Source organism: Aplidium turbinatum, chromosome 12 (genome assembly GCF_918807975.1).
Source record: "Aplidium turbinatum chromosome 12, kaAplTurb1.1, whole genome shotgun sequence".
Lineage (NCBI taxonomy): Eukaryota > Metazoa > Chordata > Ascidiacea > Aplousobranchia > Polyclinidae > Aplidium > Aplidium turbinatum.
Window position 1 is genome coordinate 5,986,239 of NC_137483.1, and position 22,490 is coordinate 6,008,728.

At 38.0% G+C, this 22,490-nt stretch overlaps 2 protein-coding genes across 3 annotated transcripts in view; both read right to left on the reverse strand.

Moving 5' to 3' along the window:
- The window catches only part of LOC145781078 (uncharacterized), a 446,514-nt gene that overhangs the window by 347,070 nt on the left and 76,954 nt on the right, over window positions 1-22,490 (reverse strand). The window lies entirely within an intron of this gene.
- The window catches only part of LOC145781076 (uncharacterized), a 42,189-nt gene that overhangs the window by 9,022 nt on the left and 10,677 nt on the right, over window positions 1-22,490 (reverse strand). The window contains exons 2-7 of one of the 2 annotated variants that reach the window (XM_082592825.1): window positions 21,602-21,759; window positions 12,536-12,624; window positions 10,423-10,550; window positions 8,314-8,416; window positions 6,786-6,850; window positions 2,189-6,427 (exon numbers count right to left, since the gene is read on the reverse strand). In XM_082592825.1, coding sequence (XP_082448951.1) covers window positions 6,426-6,427; window positions 6,786-6,850; window positions 8,314-8,416; window positions 10,423-10,550; window positions 12,536-12,624; window positions 21,602-21,759 — 545 coding nt within the window. In that variant the 3' untranslated portion in view covers window positions 2,189-6,425. Of the gene's footprint in view, window positions 1-2,188; window positions 6,428-6,785; window positions 6,851-8,313; window positions 8,417-10,422; window positions 10,551-12,535; window positions 12,625-21,601; window positions 21,760-22,490 lie in introns of those variants that run through there. The other variant, XM_082592824.1, reaches the window with a different exon arrangement.

A 22,490-nucleotide genomic window follows, 5' to 3' on the forward strand; every position in this document is an offset into this window, starting at 1 on the left:
ATTAAGCCTCACGGCGGACACAGTAGTTTTAGCGTCGATCGTCATGCTTAATCACTTTACCTGATAATTCTTCGCCATTTGAGAACTGTAGCTACGGTTTAGAAGGCTTTTTAAATTTTCAGCGAAGTCACTCCGAAAGGCTTTCATCAGACCAACGACGAGCGCTTGAAGAATCAAAGCGCCGTGTAGCTGCTTAATACGCCACATGACTGATTAACTTCCACCGAACGAGGTCGTGTGGCTTCTTGCGTCATAATGTTCTGGGCACGAGTCGGAAAACTTCTGCACTAAACGCCACTATTTTCTGCTGTGCAAAGTTTTACTAGTTTTTTTTTTCTTTAGGTTTATTTTTGCGTGTCATGTGAGCGAAAGTGGATTTTCCCTGGGCCTTTTTCTTTCATACTATCCTTGTTGTAATAGCCGAATCGTATAATCTAAGTTAATTTTGTAACCAACCTTGCCTTATCAATATTACTCGGAGATCAAAGCCAGACATTGTGACGTAAAACTTGAACTAAGTTACGCAGGATTAGTGTAGAAGTACCAGTACTCCCATTCGATCTTAGTGAAGAAGTCGCCTTTGTTATGCTGATTCAATGTCATCAATCGTTGAAGCAACGTAAAAATCGAAATTTTTCCTGCTTGAATGCAAGCTAATAAGGGATGCAGTATTCACATTTTCTGGATGCGCGGGAAATGATATTCTCGCAACAATTGTTCGTGCTATGCAATGGCGATTTGTATTGTAAGTTCCTGTGTATTTCTCGGCGGACAAATATGACCGATCTAGATGGTACTTCCAGCGGACACCACGTGCTGTGACGGCGGACATGTCCGCCGTGAATTTCGAGGCCTGCATACGCGCCAACTTTCGGGGGGGGGGAGGGGGAGCGCGTCCCCGTAAATTTATGCATCAAATTTTGTAATATCATAAATAGGAGTACGGTACGTGATAAGCCGGTGAAAGTGTCCAGAAGTTGCCGTAACTAAAACAAATTTCACAGCAACAACGCCTAACACAGAAACTCAACAGACAGCAGCCTCAAGCCAAACCAAAGAGCCGCATCAAACAACGACTCACTGACTTCAACACCATTCGTCATAGCACATGAGTAGGGAACTGTATTCCAAAAGCTAGTGCAGGTCGTTAATATTAACATTGTGAAGTTGTTTATGCTTGATGGCAGGTCAAGTTGTAAAAGTAATCTGCTTGTCTGAGTTGCAGTTGGAAAACACAGTCTTTGACTATAATTTACGCTAGTTTGTGCTACCTTTTCACCACTGGTAAAATCATCAGCATGCCAAATGTTAGCTAGATTGAAGCTTAAACTCACGAAGTGATCTGACAAAACTGTTGCAAGTAAAATTGTTTTTTTTTTTCATAAAAGGTAAACTATGTTCAACTTCATCACAATGTAGATACTGTACTGACGAGTGACAATCTGTTTTAGCCAGATGCTGCGAGTTCGCTGTGGCAGTAGTGATTTGCTCTAGCTTTTGAAACAGTTTCCAGGTCATGTGCTATGATGACTCATCTCGTGATAGCACATGACTACTGAACTGTGTTCCAAAGGCTAGTGCAAACTTTTCTTGCCACACTGAACTTGTAGCATCAGGCTAAAACAGGTTGTTAGTATCTACATTGCGAAGTAAGCAACGATCATGCAGCTAAATTCAATCTATTGTATATTCGATTAATTTTGGGTATCTTCGTATACTCAAAGACAAGGTAGCATACTTGTCGACAAAGTATGAGAACATATCTCACTTAGTTTTTTTAAGAACTCTTTTGAAAAAATAATGTCTATAAAATCTCTAAACTTTTTCGCATTCCCAATAAATTTGCAGTTATAGTTTTATAGTTTACTCTGTAGTCTTGTTCTAAAATATAAAAGAAGTTTCAACTGCATATTGTCTCAAACTAATTTCTAATCAGCATGCCCTCTTAGCCTACAATAGTAGTAACCTCTGGACTGCTACCGCAGAGTTGCAAGAAAACATTTTAAAACTAAATTTAGTTCACTTATTGGTCTCATACGGATGCATACTTTTTTTAGTTAAGATTAAACAATGGTTAAAATTGTCACTGTGACTTTTTGAAGGGATCTAACTTTAAGTATTTTCCAAAATAAAAATAAAATGTTTGGCAACCCTGGTAACTCTTGGACCGCAGTAACTTCTGGACCGCTACACCAGATTGAAATTTATTGACGTACAACCCTCGCAATACGGGGAACAAGAGGCGTAAAACCGTAGACTAACTATAAAATTAAAAAATGTACCGAGAAAGCAAATTTGAAAGTTTGAAATAAGACAATTTCGTAGAATATCACTCTATCAAATATCACGCCATGTAGAGGAAGCTCAGGACCTGTATGCCACTTTTGTTTATTTGTTGCATATATTCCACGTTTTCTCTGAAAATTGGTTTTGCAATGCCGATTGGTGTAACCTACTGTACTTTGCCTCAAAAGCACAAGCTATCATTTCAGTAATTATTTAAGTTACGCTTAAAAACATAAATTCCAAGTGGCTTATCGGTCCCAACATTTAGAAGAGAGCGATGAGACACGCGTAGGACCATGACACCGTTGCTTTATGAACAAATAAAGTATTTTAACATACAATACAAATCACTACGGTATGTCATATTGAAGAAACAGTTCACAGAATTAATTCTACTATTTCTGTATCAAATCAATGCCTTCAAACCTCGGAATTGTCATATAAAATACCATAAAAGCTGTCAAAATTGTTGTATGTAACCTAATAATAAGCAAGAAAGTCATAAAAGAACAAGAGTAGCCTTGTGGTACTCGATTTTGGACGTTTCTGTCCTGAAGCGCTTTACGCTGACGCTAATTACTTTGTACGCATACTTTGTTTACCACAGTTCAGTTCTGTATTGTATAGGCTACTGAGCTGCAGTTGCTTTGTTTAGTTTAACATTTAGTAGAAGTGTTGTTGAGTTTTGTGAGTTAACCTTATTGTGTTTTAGGTTATGCAACTTCATAGTTAATTAAAACCAACTTTGTTTGCGTGACTAAATGTGTGGTAGCCTACTACAATTTAATTAATTGTGTCATAACTAAGAATAGCGGCAAAGCTAAAGCCATGGATAAAGTGCTGAAACCTGCAAGGTTTGCTGTGAGTCCGAATACTCAAGATGTGGCGACACAGGCTTGTCACGTTAGAAAACTTCATTGCTACTTTGCCGACAAAGAACGTGAACAAATTGAATGTACTCATCAATTACGTGGCAGCCGATATTTACGACTTGTTCAGCGAAGCTACTACCTACAAAGACGCCTTGAGAGTTTTTAAAGCAGCTTTCGTTAAAACACCGAATGGATTTTTTTTGCCAGACATGCCTTATCCACTCGTAAACAGCTTCCAGAAGAGTCCTTAGATGACTTTTTTCAAATTTTGAAGAACATGAGTAAAGATTGCAATTTTCAATAAGTAACTGCCGCTGTTCACTGAGAAGAGGCCATTAGAGATGCTTTTATAAGCTGTATTTTAAATACTAGTAGTATTCGACAACGTCTCCTTGAAAACCACGTTAACACTTGCCAACGCTTTTGATCAAGCGAGGGTTCAAGACGTCGCACGGAAAAGCTCGGAATGCTATAGAAGTCAGGAGGTCTTCTTTGTCAGAAAAATTGGTAATCCACTGTGAACAATAAGCAAATAATCCCATAACACGCTTTTGACTTTCATGTTGGAGAGAGGGGGAAGATCTTGTAAAATCTATCGGGACCAGGCTTTATTTAAAAATCACAAACTATGTTTCCGAGAATGCTTAAAGTTGTCGTGGAAAATATACCGTACACTTCTTTTCCTTATAATCCAGACTTCGCATTTAGCTGCTCCCAGAAAGCGTGAAGGTTATGATTGTGATGTGCTTGATCTCTACACTACTACAAATGGTTGCGTTATGTAAATACGCAAAAGTGTCACGTGAATGTTCGCCAGTAAAAAAATTGTCCATAATTCTTTGAAACGCAGCTACACCATGAAGATTGAAGAGTTTACGTATGAAAGTGTCGAGGAATCAACTCTTTTACAAAAAGGACTTGCTTCTGCTGTGGTTCAGATTATCATCTCTGTACCGGTACCGTACATCGTGTCCTGCTCACGAGGCTACTTGCCACAAATGCTACAGAAGTCATGATTTGGTTTGTCGACCAATAAGATACATCATGTATTGAAAAAGAAAAGTTTACATGATTCTCTTTGCCATCCACATGAGACGCGCATGGCCCACTTTGTGAAAATTCAAAATTTACCTTTCTCCCTCGATCAAATTCGCGATGTCATCCGATCCTGCAAAACTTGTTGTGAGTGTAAGCCCCGTTTTTATCGATCCAACGCAATGCATTTGATAAAGGCTAAACCGTATGAAAGACTGAGCATGGATTTCAAGGGACCCTTACCATATATAAATCAAAATTGCTGTCTATGAGTAATGTGTGATGAGTACTCCAGATTTCCATTTGCTTTCCCTTGCAAGGACACAAGCACTAAAAGCATCATCATTATTCACCTTCAAAAACTGTTTTTCTGTATTTGGAATGCCAGCTTATGTGCATTCGCACCGAGGAGCAGCGTTTATGAGTGAAGAACTAAAACGTTTTTTTCATGAAAAAAGCATCGCCACAAGCCGAAACAAGAGTATAAACCCACTGGAAACGGCCAAGTTTAACGTATGAATGGGACCATATGGAGAGCGATCACTTTAGCCCTTAAAACCCATGGTCTGCCGACTACCGTATAATTGTTGGCAAGACGTGCTAGATGATGTACTTCATTCTATCCGCACGCTGTTATGCACAGCAACAAGTCAAACGCCACATGAACGCCTCTTTGCTTAACAACGCAGGTCAACAACTGGAACTTCCATACCTTCATGGTTGACGACGCCAGGCCCTGTCCTACTGAAACGTCATGTTCGAGCCTCAAAGTATGATCCACTGGCAGAGGAAGTTGAACTCATTGATGCAAACCCCCAGTACGCTCATATCCGATTCCAGAACGGCAGAGAGTACACAGTTTTTCTTAAAAACCTGGCCCCAACCTATGGCGAAGAAGCAGAGATAGCAGAACCAGAGAATACGAATGCTGATGCATCAAACTGCATTGATGATCACTCGAGTAATGGCGAAATTCACCAAGAAGTTTCTGAGAGCAAGGAAAATCCATCAAGTGGGCCTACTCTTTCAAGTCCCTCAGATACTACTACGCAAGTTAAAAACGACTCCAAAGAAAAGACGGAGCTTCCGCGCTATCAAAGAACAAAAAGACCCTGACCGATTCAACTCATCTAATTAGCTGTAATTTTAAGACTATCGTGATAATTTGGCAAAACATTTTAGGTAGGAAAGAATGTGGTACTCGATTTCGGACGTTTGCCCTAAAGCACTTTGCGCTAACGATAAATTACTTTGTACGCTTACTTTGTTTGCCACAGTTGAGTTATGTCTTGTAAAAATTAATGGCTCAAAAAAATTACTTACTCAACATAAAAAAACAAGTACTGTAATCCTCATGGCTCTTTAACTTTCAGTACAAATTAAAAAAAGATTAATGGAAAGTTATCCAAGCATAAAAACATAATGACGTCATAATCAATAAAAAACATAATATACAAAGAAAGGAGGCCGATCATGGTTCCCACTATGATCATAGGTCCCGACCTTCCCCTACGCGCAGCAGTCACATCTCGTGTGAAATTTCATGTTTCACTTCTGGCATGATCAAAGAGGGTTGAAACAGGCAAACACTACCTGTTCATTCGTAAATGACACAACATAAAAACATATTGATGAAAAAGTGGTGTCTTCTTTACGAATGTTTTTGGTGTCTGGTGACCCTCGCCATCTTTTTAACAATCTAATTGACAATAGAATTATTGAACAGCATAACTCAAAAGCAACTTAAATTTCTCGGTCACGTCACCAAAAAGAGTTCGAAGATCTCTGTCTAAGGCGGTCGCCTTCTCGCTTTCCAGGTCCAATTTTTCAAACAAGATATTGAGAGTTCTTCGCCAGCAAGTCTTACCATAGATTGGCGTAATGCAATGATTTAATGAGAAAAGATGAGATATATAGATATTTAAAATATCGTTCATTAATTATTGATTACAAAAATCATCTGGTGAATTTTAGTGGGACATTTAACATGCACAAAGGATTATGAAGAAGCTGCAGGAACTACAGGAAGGGCTGAAATCTTACTTGAAAAAATTAAAGTGCTGGTTGTAAATAGATTGTTGATACAACATTTGATTTTTACATTCATGGAAATAATGACGGATACAAAAAGTTCGAGACAAGAAATGTGATGCTGTGCTATACCAAAGACATGCATACATGCAAACTTTTTGATGACTTGGGAAAACCGTAGAATTCCATTCTTTCTAAACATTCTAAACAATCAATAAAAGCATCAATTTATTGTCAATTGTCATCAATCTGATCTTGTCACGGTGAAACGACACGGAAATTTAAACCGTAACAGACATTAGGCAATCACAACCGAATCAATCAAACTATGTTTTCAGCTCTACAAGTTGATTTGGTAAAATTTTTGTCGTGATGGTTTACTCAACGCAAGCATGAAATTAGTTAAAAAACCCGGTTCTAAAACTTTCACACAGCGCGTTTAGTATGTCGTGATTTACAAAAATTATATACATTACATAATATAGTACACCAAAAACTTAATCAAAATTAAATATCCCTGATTATGATTAAACATTCTCTGAACACATATTCACTACTCACACATCATTGGATCGGCAGCCTGTTCATCAAGTTTGCTTTGAGATTTTTGACAACCTTTTAGTTTCCTAAACAACAGCATATGACAACCTTTAAGATAAGAATCACAATTTGTAAATAAATCTTCACCACTGACTCAGTAATAATAATAAGACTGCTTGCTTTCAAATAGCGCTGTATCCATCGCAGAATGCGTTGCTCCTAAGCGCTTTACAAAGCAGACGGTGTCAATGCAGCAGTATAGAGGCACAACTGAATGCATACAATGTAATTAGAAATCCAACTGGGAATTAAAACGCCATTTATTGTTTCATGGAGGAAACGAGATCAGACAGTCGCTCCAGTTCAGTAGTTCCTAACCTAGGGGTAAATTAGACCCAGGGCCGAGAGGATAATAAGCGATTTTTTGGGGATAATCAAAACCACGTTAAAAAAATATGTTGTTCTCCATTGAGCGATCACTCCAAAAAAAATGTCCTCTGAAATGCGAGCATTACTAACAAATGGTTGCCACCAGTGTTCCGCTAGGCTAGTGACAACCAGTCAGTAGTTTTGTTTGTGTAGTCGTATTTTTTAAAATTAGCGAGTTTTAAGCAATCTCTTCCCAAAAACTTGCTGGAAAGTATTAAATAAAACGATAGCCTGCCTATAAATATGAGCATGATGATTGAGTTCTTTTACAAAGTGAAATAGGATAATGGGGTAATACTCCATTGTCGCTACGTTTATTTGGGTGACCGCTCGAAGAAAGTTGGAAACCACTGCTCTAGTTCCGATCCGGAATCCTTTGCTTCGTCAGACAATGTCAATCTTATAAAGTATCCAAAATAAACAAATCGAAACAATGGATTAAGTTCTTGACATCGCGTATTACAACAATGTAAACAGAACTGGGGATGTATTGTGAACAGGAGACTACAATGATATTCCCTCAAGTTGACCCTCAAAAGAGGAAGTATGTTTGCGTAAATGTCTTGCTAATAATTTTGGCTAGTCAAGCAGACTTAAGTTGCGATTTCTTTTCTTGGTTACCGGCATCGCTGCTTCAGCTGAGAATAACCAACAAAAAAACAATCAAGTTGAACCTTCAGCGGAGGCATCGCCCAGCAACAAGCATTTAATTAATCCAATCAATAAGTAAACTAGTAAGTTGTTTGATACGTGTCTTAATTCAGCGCCAAATTTTAGATTTCAGTCGATTAATAAACACAAAACTTTATAAAAAGCAACATTTTGGGTTTCTACTAAACAGGTTTTCCAAGGCAATTAAACGATGAATATCACTAGAAATCTGGGCCCTCAACACAGAGACAAACTCACATTTTTCACAAAACTTAATTAATAATAATATTACATCCATTTTGCTACACTATTTTTGACAGCTAAAAGTATTAAGAGAATAAAAGTTTTAAGAAGTTTCGAAGTAGCCTAGCTATCTAATGAATAAAGTCACACGGAGTTTTATTTCAAAAATTTAAATAGGTTGTTATTGTTAGGAAATAAGTTTTAAAATATTCACAGGAATACTTACTTGCCGTAACGTAGCCATCCAATTACCGACAAAATGATGACCACGATAACAACGGCAATCACAATCCCAATTATGACCCCGATTGGGAGCCCACCACATGAGCCTGTTTTATAAATAAAAATACTTTAATTTGTTTATATGTCATCACCGCGGCGCTTACTTATACCAGAGTGTGATAAATTCGGTGGGCACAGCCGCACAGTTGTTGAAGAAAAAGGGGCCGAGAGAAAGAACTGGTCACCACAGGACAAATATCATGACAACCTTATCTAGACCCTGATCCAATCTTCTCTCGATGGTTGGTATCAAATATGAAATTTTATTTTTAATCAACAAGAAATGATACAAAGAGTAGCATCACAACATAAAACAACGTAGCCTGCAGTAAACAGTTGGCTGCATAGCTGAATGGCGAGAGCACTTGTATGACACTCGAAAGGGCGGCGGTTCGACACCGCTCAAGAGTCCACACCGCTGATTGTCTTTGACAGGACACTTGATGAGACCCAGGCCTCGAAATTCGTTTTTGTTGACGGCGGACAAACGTGTCCGGTCTGAGCAGCTATCTCGGCGGACAAATTAAGTCTCACGGCGGACACACGAGTTTTAGCGTCGATCGTCAAGCTTAATCACTTTATCTTGATAATTCTCCGCCATTTGAGAAGACCAACGACGTGCGCTTGAAGAATCAAAGCGCCATGTAGCTGCTTAATATGCCGCATATCTGATTAACTTCCACAGAACGAGGTCGTGTAGCTTCTTGCGTCATAATGCTCTGGGCACGAGTCGGAAAACTTCTACATTAACGGCAACGCTACTATTTTCTGCTGTGCAAAGTTTCACTAGGATTATTTCTTTAGGTTTATATTTGCGTGTCATGTAAGCGAAAGTGAATTTTCCCTGGGCCTTTTCTTTCTTACTGTAATACCAAAGCTTAACAAATTTTGCTACATCTTACTGTAATAGCCTACTCGTATAATCAAATTTTGTAACCAACTTTGCCTTATCAATATTACTCGGAGATCAAGGCCAGACATTGTGACGTAAGACTTGAACTTAGTTGCGCGTGATTGCTGTAGAAAAACCGTACTCCCATCGATTCTTAGCGAAGAATTCACCTTTGTTACGCTGATTCGATGTCATCAATCGTTGAAGCAACGTAAAAATCGAAAGTTTTCCTGCTTGAATGGAAGCTAAGGATATCATACACTACAGTATTTTCATTTTTTAGATGCGCGGGAAATTATATTCTCGCAACAATTGTTCGTGCTATGCAATGACGATTTGTATTGCTAGTTCCTGTATTGTAGTATTTCTCGGCGGACAAATATGACCGATCTAGATGGTACTTCCCGCGGACATCACATGCTGTGACGGCGGACATGACCGCCGTGTCCGCCGTGAATTTCGAGGCCTGAGACCTATAGCATAGTAATATATATACTATACCTACAAAGGCTACAGACTAGTAATATTGTAACCATAGTAAATATATGCACATGGATTGCTAATGTGTTAACTTATAATAATGACCGGAGGTCTATGTAATTTTGATTTTGAACTTAAGGCTAAATGTAGATACCGGTACTTTAACTCTCTTTGAAGTGATAGTTTTGAAAATCAAAATTGCGTGGTGTGATCATTGAATCTCATATCACTACATAACTCCTAAATTATTATTAACAATACGACAAACCTTGTACTCTTAATAGTGTTGCCAGATGCTCTTCGGGTTTCCAACACAAGTATTTAGCCCAACATTTGTATGTATAGTAAAAGTTGCACAAAAGCAGCACAAATTCACACAAGATATGCACAAAGTCTATTTATCATCTGTCACTCAGACTATGAACCTATACTAGCGATTTTTACTGCTACGAAGCGTTGCAGATCGGCCTCTAGTCAGACTTGAGGCTCGCACGTTGGCATGGCATGTACATTAAAGTCGCCATGACTATAACATGCAATTGAATTTCTTCTACTTCTAATGTGTTTGGGTTAAGCTTATCGATCGACCAATTTCTGTATTCCCCATGATGATCTCTCCCTTGTGCACGAGTAATTGAAAGTAGTACACAAGTCATGACCAAATAACAAGTCTCTTCTTACCAAATTTACATTGATCCGATGCAGAACCAGGAATACCAAGCACAAGGTTGTCAGTTTCGGTCAGATTGAGGACAGTTAGACTCGATACAAAATTCCGTGGTGAGACAACTTTTCTGTCGGGTACATTGCTGTCGGGAAATAAAATTGAATGTTTACATATTGAACAGTTATTAGTGAGATAGCAAAAGCGCCACACGGCGGATCTAAGAACATCACTGGCATGATCAACAACATGATCTAGCTGCTAGCTGATCGAAATCGATCTTTAGCTAGATATGATTGAACAGACTCGTGTGAAAATAAATTCCTTTGCATTACAAGACATGTAATCGAGTCGTTCATATCAAGCATTGTTGTGGGTTTGACACCTATCAGAAGATATTTCATTTTCTTGATCACTGGCACAAGTTATCAACACAAGGATTGAAAGTCCAATACTATTACCAAATGTTTATCTGTAACGTGCACAAAAAGTTTGGAAAGTCCATTTAACGAGTAAAAATATTCATCTGTACAAACCTCAGCCATAATGCTCCCTAAACATTTATAGCATAGTAAAATTTTACAAGTTTAGTAAAGTTAGAAGAATGTAATTTTCTTGAACTATAAGAACAATAAAACCTAGCAACCTTGGCTTGATAAGAGCTAACATGTGCATTGTGCATGAACGAAAAACATTTGCAATTTAAAGACTATTTTTACTTTACTATTACCGGTATGCATAGGCGCCTAACTATTTTTTTGGCCGTGGGGGCGAAAGCGTGTTTCATAAGCAGCAACGTAAATTCAGCGAAATGTCACGCAGATGGATGACGTAATTATGTCGTCACACTAGGATCGCTTTTATTGCCACACTCGGAGTTATCGCTACGTTCGACCTACCGTTAATTATAATAAACAAAACTCGACCAAAACACATGCTATGCGTCTGCGTTGGCCAGCGGTTGATGGACTGCGACTCTTTAAGCTAAGCACAACATAAAGTTTAGCAACGAACTAGATTTATTAGCATGAAACAAGAGACGAAAAGGTTTACTAAAAGGTATACTGTAAATGGAATGAAAACACTAACTTGATCATATGCTTGAAAATATACCTGTTGAAAGCAAAACCATTCATGTTTACATCAATTCAACAGCACGTCAACTTGAATAAATTTAAAAGTTGCTGACACCGTAAACAGCCCTTGAAAAATAGTTACGGAGAGACCTTTGATTAAGTTTTCGACTTGACATTGCTCCCTTTTCACTACAATATTGCAACTTATGGCTGACCGGTTTTCAAGTTTCAATTGGCTGTAATACGCCCGTGTTGCAGATGAAACAAAAGACGCGCATATTCCCCGCCTTTGATCGGGTTTCTATGGCAACGGTCGTGTGTGCTCCATGCAATTTGCACAAGTCCGTTGTTGTGTTGATTATGCCGCGTGTGCGCAATGCGGTTTGTACCAGCCCTTGTTACGTTGGTTAGTGGTCACCTCGGGCCGAGACTTCAAGTTCATTTTCACAGCGAGCGATTCACTGGGCACCGCAATTCACTGCAGTGCAGAGGTTTCGACTTTCGAAAAGCTAAACGCACGCTCCGTCTCCGTAGCAAATTATGTTGTTTTTGGGTGCATTCAACATCTGATGACATTGAATCGACGCAAAATAGTAGATTTTTGCTATGTCTTAAACAGCAAAATCAGTCATTTTTACATTGATTTAACGTCTAATGTAGAAATGACAATTTTTTTTGTCTGGGGTGGGATTGTAGCATCGCTACTCGTTCTAGTGATTATTTATCGCGAAGCTGTTGCGGTTTGCATTTAAAAATGTTTTTCTGCTGCCGATCGCTAGTTCATCTATTGTTTTATGTATCAATGCAGCATAAAAAGTTGCTCCCACGCAGAAATATGCGTGGGGGCCAGGCCCCCACGCCCCCACGGGTTAGGCGCCTATGCCGGTATGTTAATTGCCGTGTCGTTGCTGGGTTTTACCGTCTTATAGTTAATTTTTAAAGTCGTGCATTGCATTGAAAAGCATCCACAACAAGTTCATGTTGAGTTGACCAACATACTAGTGGTCATGCTAATCTCAAAAATTAAAAACAACATTCTCCAAAAATACTGCACCTTATATTATATTCATATGGGAATAATCTTGTAGGGGTAATAACCATGGGAGCATCGCCAGTAAGAACGGTAACTGAAGCAATGATGATCTGAAACATATAACAGCTTTATTTACAAATTTAAAAAATATACCTGCATATCATTATCCTTCTTTAGAAGAATTTGAGTAATATAAAACATCTTAATTTCTTTTTAACTTTTAAAGCTCCTTTGTTAATTTGAATTCATCCTATTAACCAAATTTACATTTCATTTTTCTTCTTCTATAAATACTTCACCACATTTAGGCTTATTTTATTCTAACGATAGCTCCTGAACAGAATCAGACGAAAATCTGCGGGTTTGAGCCATGAGCAACCTTTTATTCGCAACTTTGCAACTTCCCAACTTAACTTTTTCACAGAAAAACGGCATCAATAAACGCATTTCGAGAAGTCTTTTGGTATAAAACGTACCACTTTGAACATTTTATGAGCTAAGTCTGAAAATAAGATCAAAATGCTGAGTTGCGTCAGGAGTATAAAATTTCAATTTCGTTGTAGTTTGTTGCACATTAGCCACAAAGCAACAAAGATTCTACTGCTTAAACTTGAAACAATTTCCATGCTTGTTATGAGAGCTATAACTAGTATTAATAGACTATCCGGATAGAAGTTACAGGATAACCGGCATGATTTTTTGCTATCTGTTATCCGCATGTTATTTTGTCGGTTAACCAAATAGCATAAAAGTAAAGTTGCTAACACGTTTTTACATCTTTTGTGCAAGTTTTAGTATCTTTGTCTCTGTCTGACATTTGTAAGTTTTTTGTGACTCACGCCGAAACGGTCCTGTGTTTTGCCATGTTAGACAAGTAGTCACTACCTGGTCTAGCTACCGAAAAAGTCAATCGTGTCTTATTGATGAAACGTCGGAATAAAAGCAGATTGTCACTTTATACATTGTGTAATAGTTTAGCTTAATTTGCACCAGTAGAACGCATCATGTTCTTTAACAAGCAACTGAAATTAATATTTTTGTTAATGCATGTAGCCTATTCTAAGATGAGGACTGTGAAGAGATTCAGTCGCAAGTTTTAAATTCACACTTTGATTTGACTAAAGTTTAGAGATATTGCAACAGAATCAGACATTTTGAAAGAAAAAACTCTGTATCTTGGACCTACTTTCTCTGATCAAGAAATGGCAACAGGGAAAATTGTAAAAATGCAAATTCTTGTAAAGTTGAATCTGCAGGAACAAAACTCCTCATCTGTTTGTTGTCAAGAGGCTGTTGGCCTCTGAAAGTGCCCGCGGGCTAACAGCTTCTGACAATCTTGTTTTGCATAAAACAATTTGCATACATGAGGATATGGTGTTATTTAATGTCATTTTCATACAATAAAGCACTATGCAGGTTGAAGTATTTAGTTATATAAGCTCACGGGATGTAAAAAGTTAGGCTGTATAAGTTATCTGCTTTTCCACCAGAAATTAGCACATCCAGAACCTTTGTAAATACAGTTGTGTTAATGTAAAGGATAAAACTAAAGTCTTGATTTCTCGGAATGGCCCGTTTCGGTGAGTCCGATTCGGTGAGTCCGATCCCTTAACGGGGGATTTTTTCAATTTTTTTTTTAAATTATCGGGTGCCGTAGCCTAATTATCATTGCCGTTTTAGGGTTAGGGTTTAGGGCTTAAGGTTAGGGGTTAGAAGTTAGGAACTCACCGAATCGGACTCACCGAATCGGACTCACCGAATAGTAGCAGACCCTTGATTTCTACACCGAGGCAGTGCTTCCACTTTTACAAAGCTAAATTCTTGTATTACCACATTTGTCCTCAGATTACCACATTTTTACTGTGATTTTCTTCCCGATTTCAGCCGTATTTTGACTTATTTTATAGCCTATACAATAAATATGACTTGAATCGATATTGCTAGATGTCATGGTTTGTGATCTCGAAAATAAGGTTGCGTCTGTCGGAGAGCTGCTACTGGAAGAACACTAGCTCTGTGTTTATCACTATTGGGCACTAATTTTCTACGGTTCGAGAAAAAGTTTTCTCTGCCTATAAAACGTTGAATGGTAGTTTAATTAATTATATATATGATAGTCGCACAAAGTTTGCAAAATGCATTCCCTTCTTTTTTCACCAGCCATCCAGAAAACTTTTTGTCGGTTACCCATGCTTAGACAAGACTTCGTTTCTATTTAATAATCTTCGCCTTCTTTGCAACACTCTGCTTTGAAATTCTTTCATCATCAGTAAGATATTGATTGACAATCATTCGAATCTGATGATACACGAACAGTGTCGGTACTCATAGTGACACTGACACTCTGACAGCCTACTGGTAAAAAACTTTATACTCTAGGCTAGTAGGTCTAAAACAACTACTCAGTTTAACAGTACTGCTTAGGGTCTGCTACTATTCGGTGAATCCGATTCGGTGAGTTCCTAATCTCTAACCCTAAAACGGCAATGATAATTAGGCTACTGTACCAATAATTTAAAAAAAAATTGAAAAAATTACCTAATAGGGATCAAACTTACCGAATCGGACTCACCGAAACGGGCCATTCCGTGGTTATTATGGGTCTGCTACTATTCGGCTGGTCCGATTCGGCTAGTTCCCTATTCGGCTAGTTCCCTATTCGGCTAGTCCGATTCGGTTAGTTTCCTATTTGGCTACAGTCTTTTTCTGCCATGATAAAGTAACATCAACTGAGAGTCTAACGAAGGAAGTAACTAAAGGAATTCCAGGTCATGTAACGTCGAAATCCAGGTTTATTCTAAACTGCCACTTAGGTTTTAACTTCATCTTTTATGTCAAACGCTATTTGGCAACTGTCTTTTTTTCGTTGACACATTTTCGCTGAGACTTTATCTCATTAACCTCTATTGTTAATCATAAAAAATGTTGTTTTGATGTAAAACACTTATTTTGAACAAACCCAGACAACAAAATTTGTCATTTTTACATTGCGTCTGCTTACATTGAATCAATGTAAAAATGACGGATTTTGCCGTCTGGGAAGGCACTCAAAGATAAACACTAGATAAAATGCAAGAATGTAAAAGAAACGATATTGTGGAATAAAATACAAAATTCTCTAAATAAACAGAAGAATCGGACATACATCTCTCTGTTATTATTTTCAATGTAAAAATTCCTTTTTGTGGTCCCTTTGTCTGGAACAAATCCAAACTGTGCTGTTGAAATTTCCGATTTTAGTTTTGGTCTCAATCTCATCATCATGATTTGGAGTAAGATCTTTGTTAGATGATTCACAAGGCTAATTGTTCTGTGGAGTGAGCATTCTGTTGCTCCGATTTTCTTTGGTAAACTTATGAACTAGTCAAATCGGACTAGCCGAAACAGGCCATTCCAGGTTATTACAGGCTTGCTATACGTCCCGGTTTAGCCGGGACAGTCCCAATTTTAAGGTTTTGTCCCGCCCGGTTAACCGGCTTGTCTTGGAATTTGAGATTTGCAAAAAAAATTCTTGAGTTAGCCATTTTAGCAATTCTTTCTCAAGTGGGTCTGCGGAAAATATCAACAAAATGCTTCAGAAGCAATCAACTTCCTTTTTGATGAGCATGTTTTGATAAAGAATTACATGTCTGAGAGTGACAGGAAAGAATCATGGCAAATGCAACGGCATCTCTTGAACAAAAGTGGATTCAATTGTTCCAAACTTTTATCAACAAAAACATAACGATTCCAAACTTTCAAAAACTAGTCGACTTTATGTTTTGTTTGCCTAGGACAGTGGTTCCCAACCTTTTTGTTGTCACGGACCCCTTTAGACAAATTATTAATTCTGCAGACCCCTACCTAAATTTTGCCTGAAACTCATCATCAGTCGTTATCTCCGCCTGCGGCAGATTGCGCATCAACATGGCTTATTTGCTTCCAAGAGTGGCGATTTTGAGCCAACTCGCCCAGTGTCGTCAAGTGGAGTCCAGTCCATGATTGAATGTTGTCTTGCCATCGTTTTGGTTGTCTGCCACGTTTTCTTTTTCCTTCTACTTTGCCTTCTGTGCAAACTTTGCTGATTCCGAATTGTGATCTTTTAGTGTGGCCAAACAGTTTTAAAACTTTTGATTTTATTATTGCTGCAATTGGATGTAGTTTTGTCATAGTTAGAAGATCTTCTATTTTTGTGTGATCAAGTAACCTTTTGTTGGTCATGCTTATCATGATGTGATTTTGGAAGGTAGTGAGTTTTTTCATTGTTGATGATGTCCAATTTACGCATTCTAGACCGTACAGCACGACTGGTAAAACGTAGGTGTTGAAAATTTTTGCTTTCAGTTTGATTGGGAGCCTATTGGATGTTAGAATCTTTTTGTTCTTTTCAAATGCTGCCCAGCCTAAGCCAATTCGGTGTTGCACTGCAGTCTTTCCATTGTTGGTAAGTTGGATATTACATGACCGCCGATGGTGAATCCAGTTGTACACTTATTTTCTGTTTCTGAGATTATTGCAGCCGCTACGATGCAAAACAGGATAGCAGACAAGACATCTCCTTACTTAACACCTTTTATAATATCAATTCGTCTGGTTGTTCCGATGTCTGTTTTGCTTAGTGCTTTAGAGTCGTCGTACGTTGCTTTCAAGAGGTTGATGTATTTTTTTGTTGATGGAAGTTTTATCCAGAAGTTGCCAAAGGTAGGGTAATTTAACACTGTCAAACGCTTTTTTGAAGTCAATGAAGGTGATATGAACGGGATTGTTGAATTCAATAGACTTTTCTATGATTTGTTCCAGCGCTAAGATTTGCTCGATTGTTCCTCTTCCTGGTTGGTAGGCTGCTTGTGTAGGGGGGATGCATATAGGTCATTTTTTACGCGTGCCGCAATGATAGTGATAAAGAGTTTGTATACATGACTGAGTAGACTTATTGGACGGTAGTTGCTGCAGTCGAGTCTATTGCCTTTCTTGTAGATTACAATTATTAGAGCTTCTTTAAAATTGCTGGGTATCTTTTTTGTTGTTAAGATAGAATTGAAGAGATGAAGCAGTGCTGTGATTAGAGGTTCGCCTCCTGCTTTGAGGTATTCCGAGTAAATGCCGTCTATACCGGGAGATTTGTCATACTTCAAGTTGCTTATAGCATTAGATATTTCGCTTCTTAAAATAGATGGGATTTCGTCAGAGGCAGAGTCATCGATGAGTATCTGTTGCGGATTGTCGTGATAGAGTTCTTCATAGAATTTTGCCCATCGTTCGAGGATACAGCTTTTGCTCGTGAGGATGTTTCCTTTTGCACCTTTAATTCCCCAACTGATGTTTTTAGATTTTGTTTTAAGTTTCTTTATGGCAGCATAATAGATTTTGTGTGGAGGTAGGGTGTTGAGTTCATCGATTTTATCTTCTAATTGCTTCATTTGGTCTTTTTTCACGAGCTTCTTCGACTCAGATTTAGCGATTTTGTATTGAGTAGATGAGGATCCATGTTGTTTTCTAATTTTATGTTTAGCTTGGATGGCTTTTTTAGTTTGTTGCGACATCCAGTTCGGTTGGTCTTGGTGCATTTTTCTGGGAAGAACAACTTCTGATTCTTCCCGTAGTCCTGCGGTTATAGCTTCTTGTATGGACTTTGGGTCTGTCATTTGCTGTAAAGTGGCATATCTGTTTTGTAAATTTACTTGGAAGTGTTCAGCGACTTCTTGTTGTTTCATAAGGTGGGGTCTCTGGATTGGTTTCCGCTTCTGCTTCTGAGGCCATGAGAAGCTTATTCTGAATTTTGTACGTATCATTCTGTGGTCTGATATGTCGGGAGTGTTCAAGGTAGAGCTGTTCAGGACGTTTAGTCTAGAAGACGAGGTGCGTGATAGGATAAAGTCTATTTGGTTTTTTGTCTTCCCATCAGGAGAGGTCTAAGTAAACAACATTTTCTTTTTCTTTTGGAACCATGTGTTAGTGACTTGGAGGTTGTTTTTTACGCAGAACTGGCCCAGTAGTTCGCCTCTTGTATTTCCGGTCGTTAGAGTGTGTTTTTCAATTGATGACGGGAATGTTTTATGTAGTTGACCTAGTTTGCAGTTGAAGTCTCCCATAATGAAGAGGTGATCTCTTTTTGGTACGTTGTCAGTGATAGCTTGGATTTTGTCATATAGTTCTTGGACTTCCTCATCGCGGTGGGATGAGGTAGGGAAATAGCACTGTATGAGAACTAGTTTTGAGAATTTTCCTTGAAGACGTAACACAGCAAGTCTGTCAGATATAGGTTGGTATCCTTCTACAAAGGGAGCATAGGATTTGTGTACCAGGAAGCCCACTCCGTTAGATCGAGAGGTTTCAATACTTGATAGGAACAGTTTGTGATTAGAGGTGTTATGAATTGTAATTTGGCTTTTCATGACTTTGGTTTCAGCTAGGCCGACCACATCCCAATTCACATTTTCGAGCTCATGGAACATTGTTTCAAGTGCGTGACTGTTTAAGTCATTGACTGTCCTTGGGTTGTATGTGCATAGGTTGAAAATTTGTTTATTTTTTTTCTTGTTTCCTCTGTTCACTTGTCTTACATCAGTCCGAGGCTGCTGATGCAAACCCCTGGTCGTAACTGTCACATCAGTCCGGGGCTGCTGATGTGCCCTCCTGGTCGACATGCGAGGATCCGGAGGTAACCTCCTCTTAGTTGCGATACTATTGGTTGACATATTATTCCATGTGATTTCACGAGCCGTACTGCTTCCATGCTGGCTCATGGCAGGTTGGAAGAGAGTGGTTTGATTTTGTGACACGATCACTATTGTGACACAATCACTAGAAACTCAATTAACATACTATTGACTATTATAATAATTATGCTACTCAACTACTGTACTGTGTCATATTGCATTGCCGCTATGACTCCTGCGGCAAATATCAGGTTAAACAGTTGCGCAAATAAGAAAATGAATAAATTGTTCAAGAAATGTCAGCAGTATTTGAATATCAAGGTGACCCAAAGTGCCATGCCGAAACTTTTTCAACGTAAGCAAATTTAATGAGAGGGCTGTAATTGTTGCCTTTCATGAACTAAACGATTGAACTATGGTTCAGTTTTTGACAATGCAACACGCATGTCATTCTCAACGTCCAGGTGATTTCGATGTTTAGTTTTTATTGTAACAAGAGCTGACAATCCTGCCTCGCAAAGGTAAGTGGTTATGAATGGTAACAAAACAAATCGCTTGCTTTGCCAAAAACGGGCAGGTTTTCAGTTGAGCACCAAAATTCTTCCGCAGTTTTTGAATGAAATTTTGAATGAATGAAACTCTTTTGATCTCAAATCAATTAGGTCATCTTTACTGAGATCGTCATCGCTAATGTTGTTCAAGTCAATAAGAAAAGAATTTCGAATCCATGTTTCAACTTCGTTCGGCAGGTATTCTAAATCAAAATAACGTTGAAATGAGATTTGCAGGGTTTCCAAGTGTGCGCAAAATTTTTCTCTTGTAGAGATCAAAACAGTACATTCTCTTGGAGTTTCATCCATCAAGATAAGGTCTTCTAACATTGGAAAGTTAGCGTAATTACCTGCTTCCGATCTGCGTTTCCAAACCGGCAACTTGGCTAAAAACGATTTCAGTTTTTCAGCTGCATCAATTATTGTCACACCTGGTCCTTGAATGCCACGATTAATATTGTTAATATGACCGAAAATATCGGCTAAGTAGGCCATGCCGTATAGAAAACTTTACTCTCAAACAATTTTGAAAGGGGACTTCCTTTTGCTTTCAAAAGAGTTGATACCTCACTTTTTAGCTGCTGCAGTCGTTTTAAAGCTTCTTAAAGTAAATTTTTTGCTGCTAAAGCGTACCTGTATAAGAAACGATGGGTAACAACCACGCGAGGAGCTTTGTTTTCTACTTAAGCAGCAAATCTGGATTTGTTCCCAAGCATAGCTGGTGCTCCATCCGTGCATATGGAACAAAGTTTCTTTTTCCGATCAAAACTTTGTTTGACAAAAAAAGTAAAAACATCGCTTTTCGTTTTTTCCCCCAAAAATTCGTCAAGGTAACACGGACCCCAAATGCTTTCTCACGGACCCCAGGTTGGGAACCACTGGCCTAGGACATCAGCACCAATTGAGCGAATTTTTTCCATTACAAACAGTATGTATGTGGTCTGATGACAGAGGCCAAATGCCAGAACAAAATGTCAAAGCTCTCCTCACTTGCAAAATTAATGTTGATCTCACATGTAGTGAATTTTATAAAAAGATGCTAGAACAGAATGTTAAAGCTTTCCTCACTATTTTAAGAAAAGATAAAATCATACACTGTACTTTTGAAAAAGGTGCTTAGCACAGAAAAATATCATTAGGCCTGATTCGTTTGCTCATAAATATTATTAAGTTTGTTTGTTTTCATTGGTGAAATAAGGCCCTACATAATTGGTAATTTGCCTATATTAATTAATTAGTTGCATTAAATTCTTTTGTATTAGGCCTACATTAAGTTCATTTGCATTTTAAAAAAATGGCAAGCCTAGGTTATTATCAGTTATTAAAACGTCCGAAATAAGTAAGCAAAGAATTTTACACCGCAGCTAGAATCAGAAAGACATCTTGACTATAATCACATGGTCACCCTATGATCAAAGTCAGCAGTCAGGACACATACCGAAATCAAACCAAAAAGAGCCGAACATGCTAGCCGTGTGTGCTATTATCAGTAATTTTTGCATATTCGTTCGATTTCGAAAGACAAAAGTTTAAATGCTCTTATTTATTGATAATATTTTATGTCATATTTTTGAAATCAGCATTGAAAACCCATGCAGAAAAGTCACAATAAAGATAAAAACAAAAGAAAGTCTGGGGATTGGGGAGGTCTAATGTCTATCTTGTTTGGTTTTTGAGTTTCGATTTTCAAAAAGTTGCACTGCGATTTTCGAAAAGTCGATTTTGAAGGGGTCAGGACTCAGGAGGTGGAGGTAAGAAGATTCCCCTGACCCCAAAATTTTTTTTGGTGTCATTTGACCTTAAATGGTCACCATTTATCAATGGAACAAATTCAATTTCCAAAATAAGGGAGAGATGATGCACCCTAATGTACAGTATGTTGCTACAAGAATACTTACATTCCTACCATCGGGATCCCAAACCCAATTGAAAGACCATGGGAGCCCAGCAGAAGAAACAATGGTGGATTTGAAAACAACAGTTGAATTTGAACAGTGGAAATTGCACGTTCCCAGAGAAGAAAATGTTTGTGAGTTTGCCCATTGAAAGCAGGTTCCTGAATTACAAATTTTAAGTAACTGCATGCATCTGTATAACTTCGAATCACCTCCAATGGTTTCAAACTGTTTTGAAAATGAAAAACCCCCAGTAGGGTGATTCAAAATTGAGGAAAAAAAATTTTTTTTTGAAATTTATAACTCTCACCCCCTAAAAGTGTGATGAGTAAAGCAATAACATGATACATAAAAAAATTTTTGTCCTACTCAAAGGATTAGTGGTGGCACATCCAGTTTCAACTTTTGCAAATCGGATGAATTTGTTAAAAAATAACATATTTATTATTATACCATTGAAATGGTGGATTTACTGATTCACAATATTCCACAAAGGAAGAACAACACCAAAAACACAAATACATGCTAAAAAAACTATGTAAAGCTAGAATACAACCTGACAAATTAACACGCACAAAACAAACAACAAAAAATTCGCATTTTTGTTGCATCAATAATACTTGATAAATATCAAAAACACTGTCTTTAAAAGTCATCAAATATTTACAAAGATTTAATGAATGCAGAAATGTTATTTTTGTAATGTAGATATGTGTTCAGTCGTTACCATAAAGTTTATGCACATTATTGTTTTTCAATCTGGCTCACAATGGTATTCTTACACTGTCTGGAAAGTTTTTTTGTTGCTCAGTCACCTCTTGAAGAAGAAACTGAAATTGCTCTTCAGTCTTCGAAAGCAGCTTGTTAAATCGCTGTACCAGGGTCACACCTT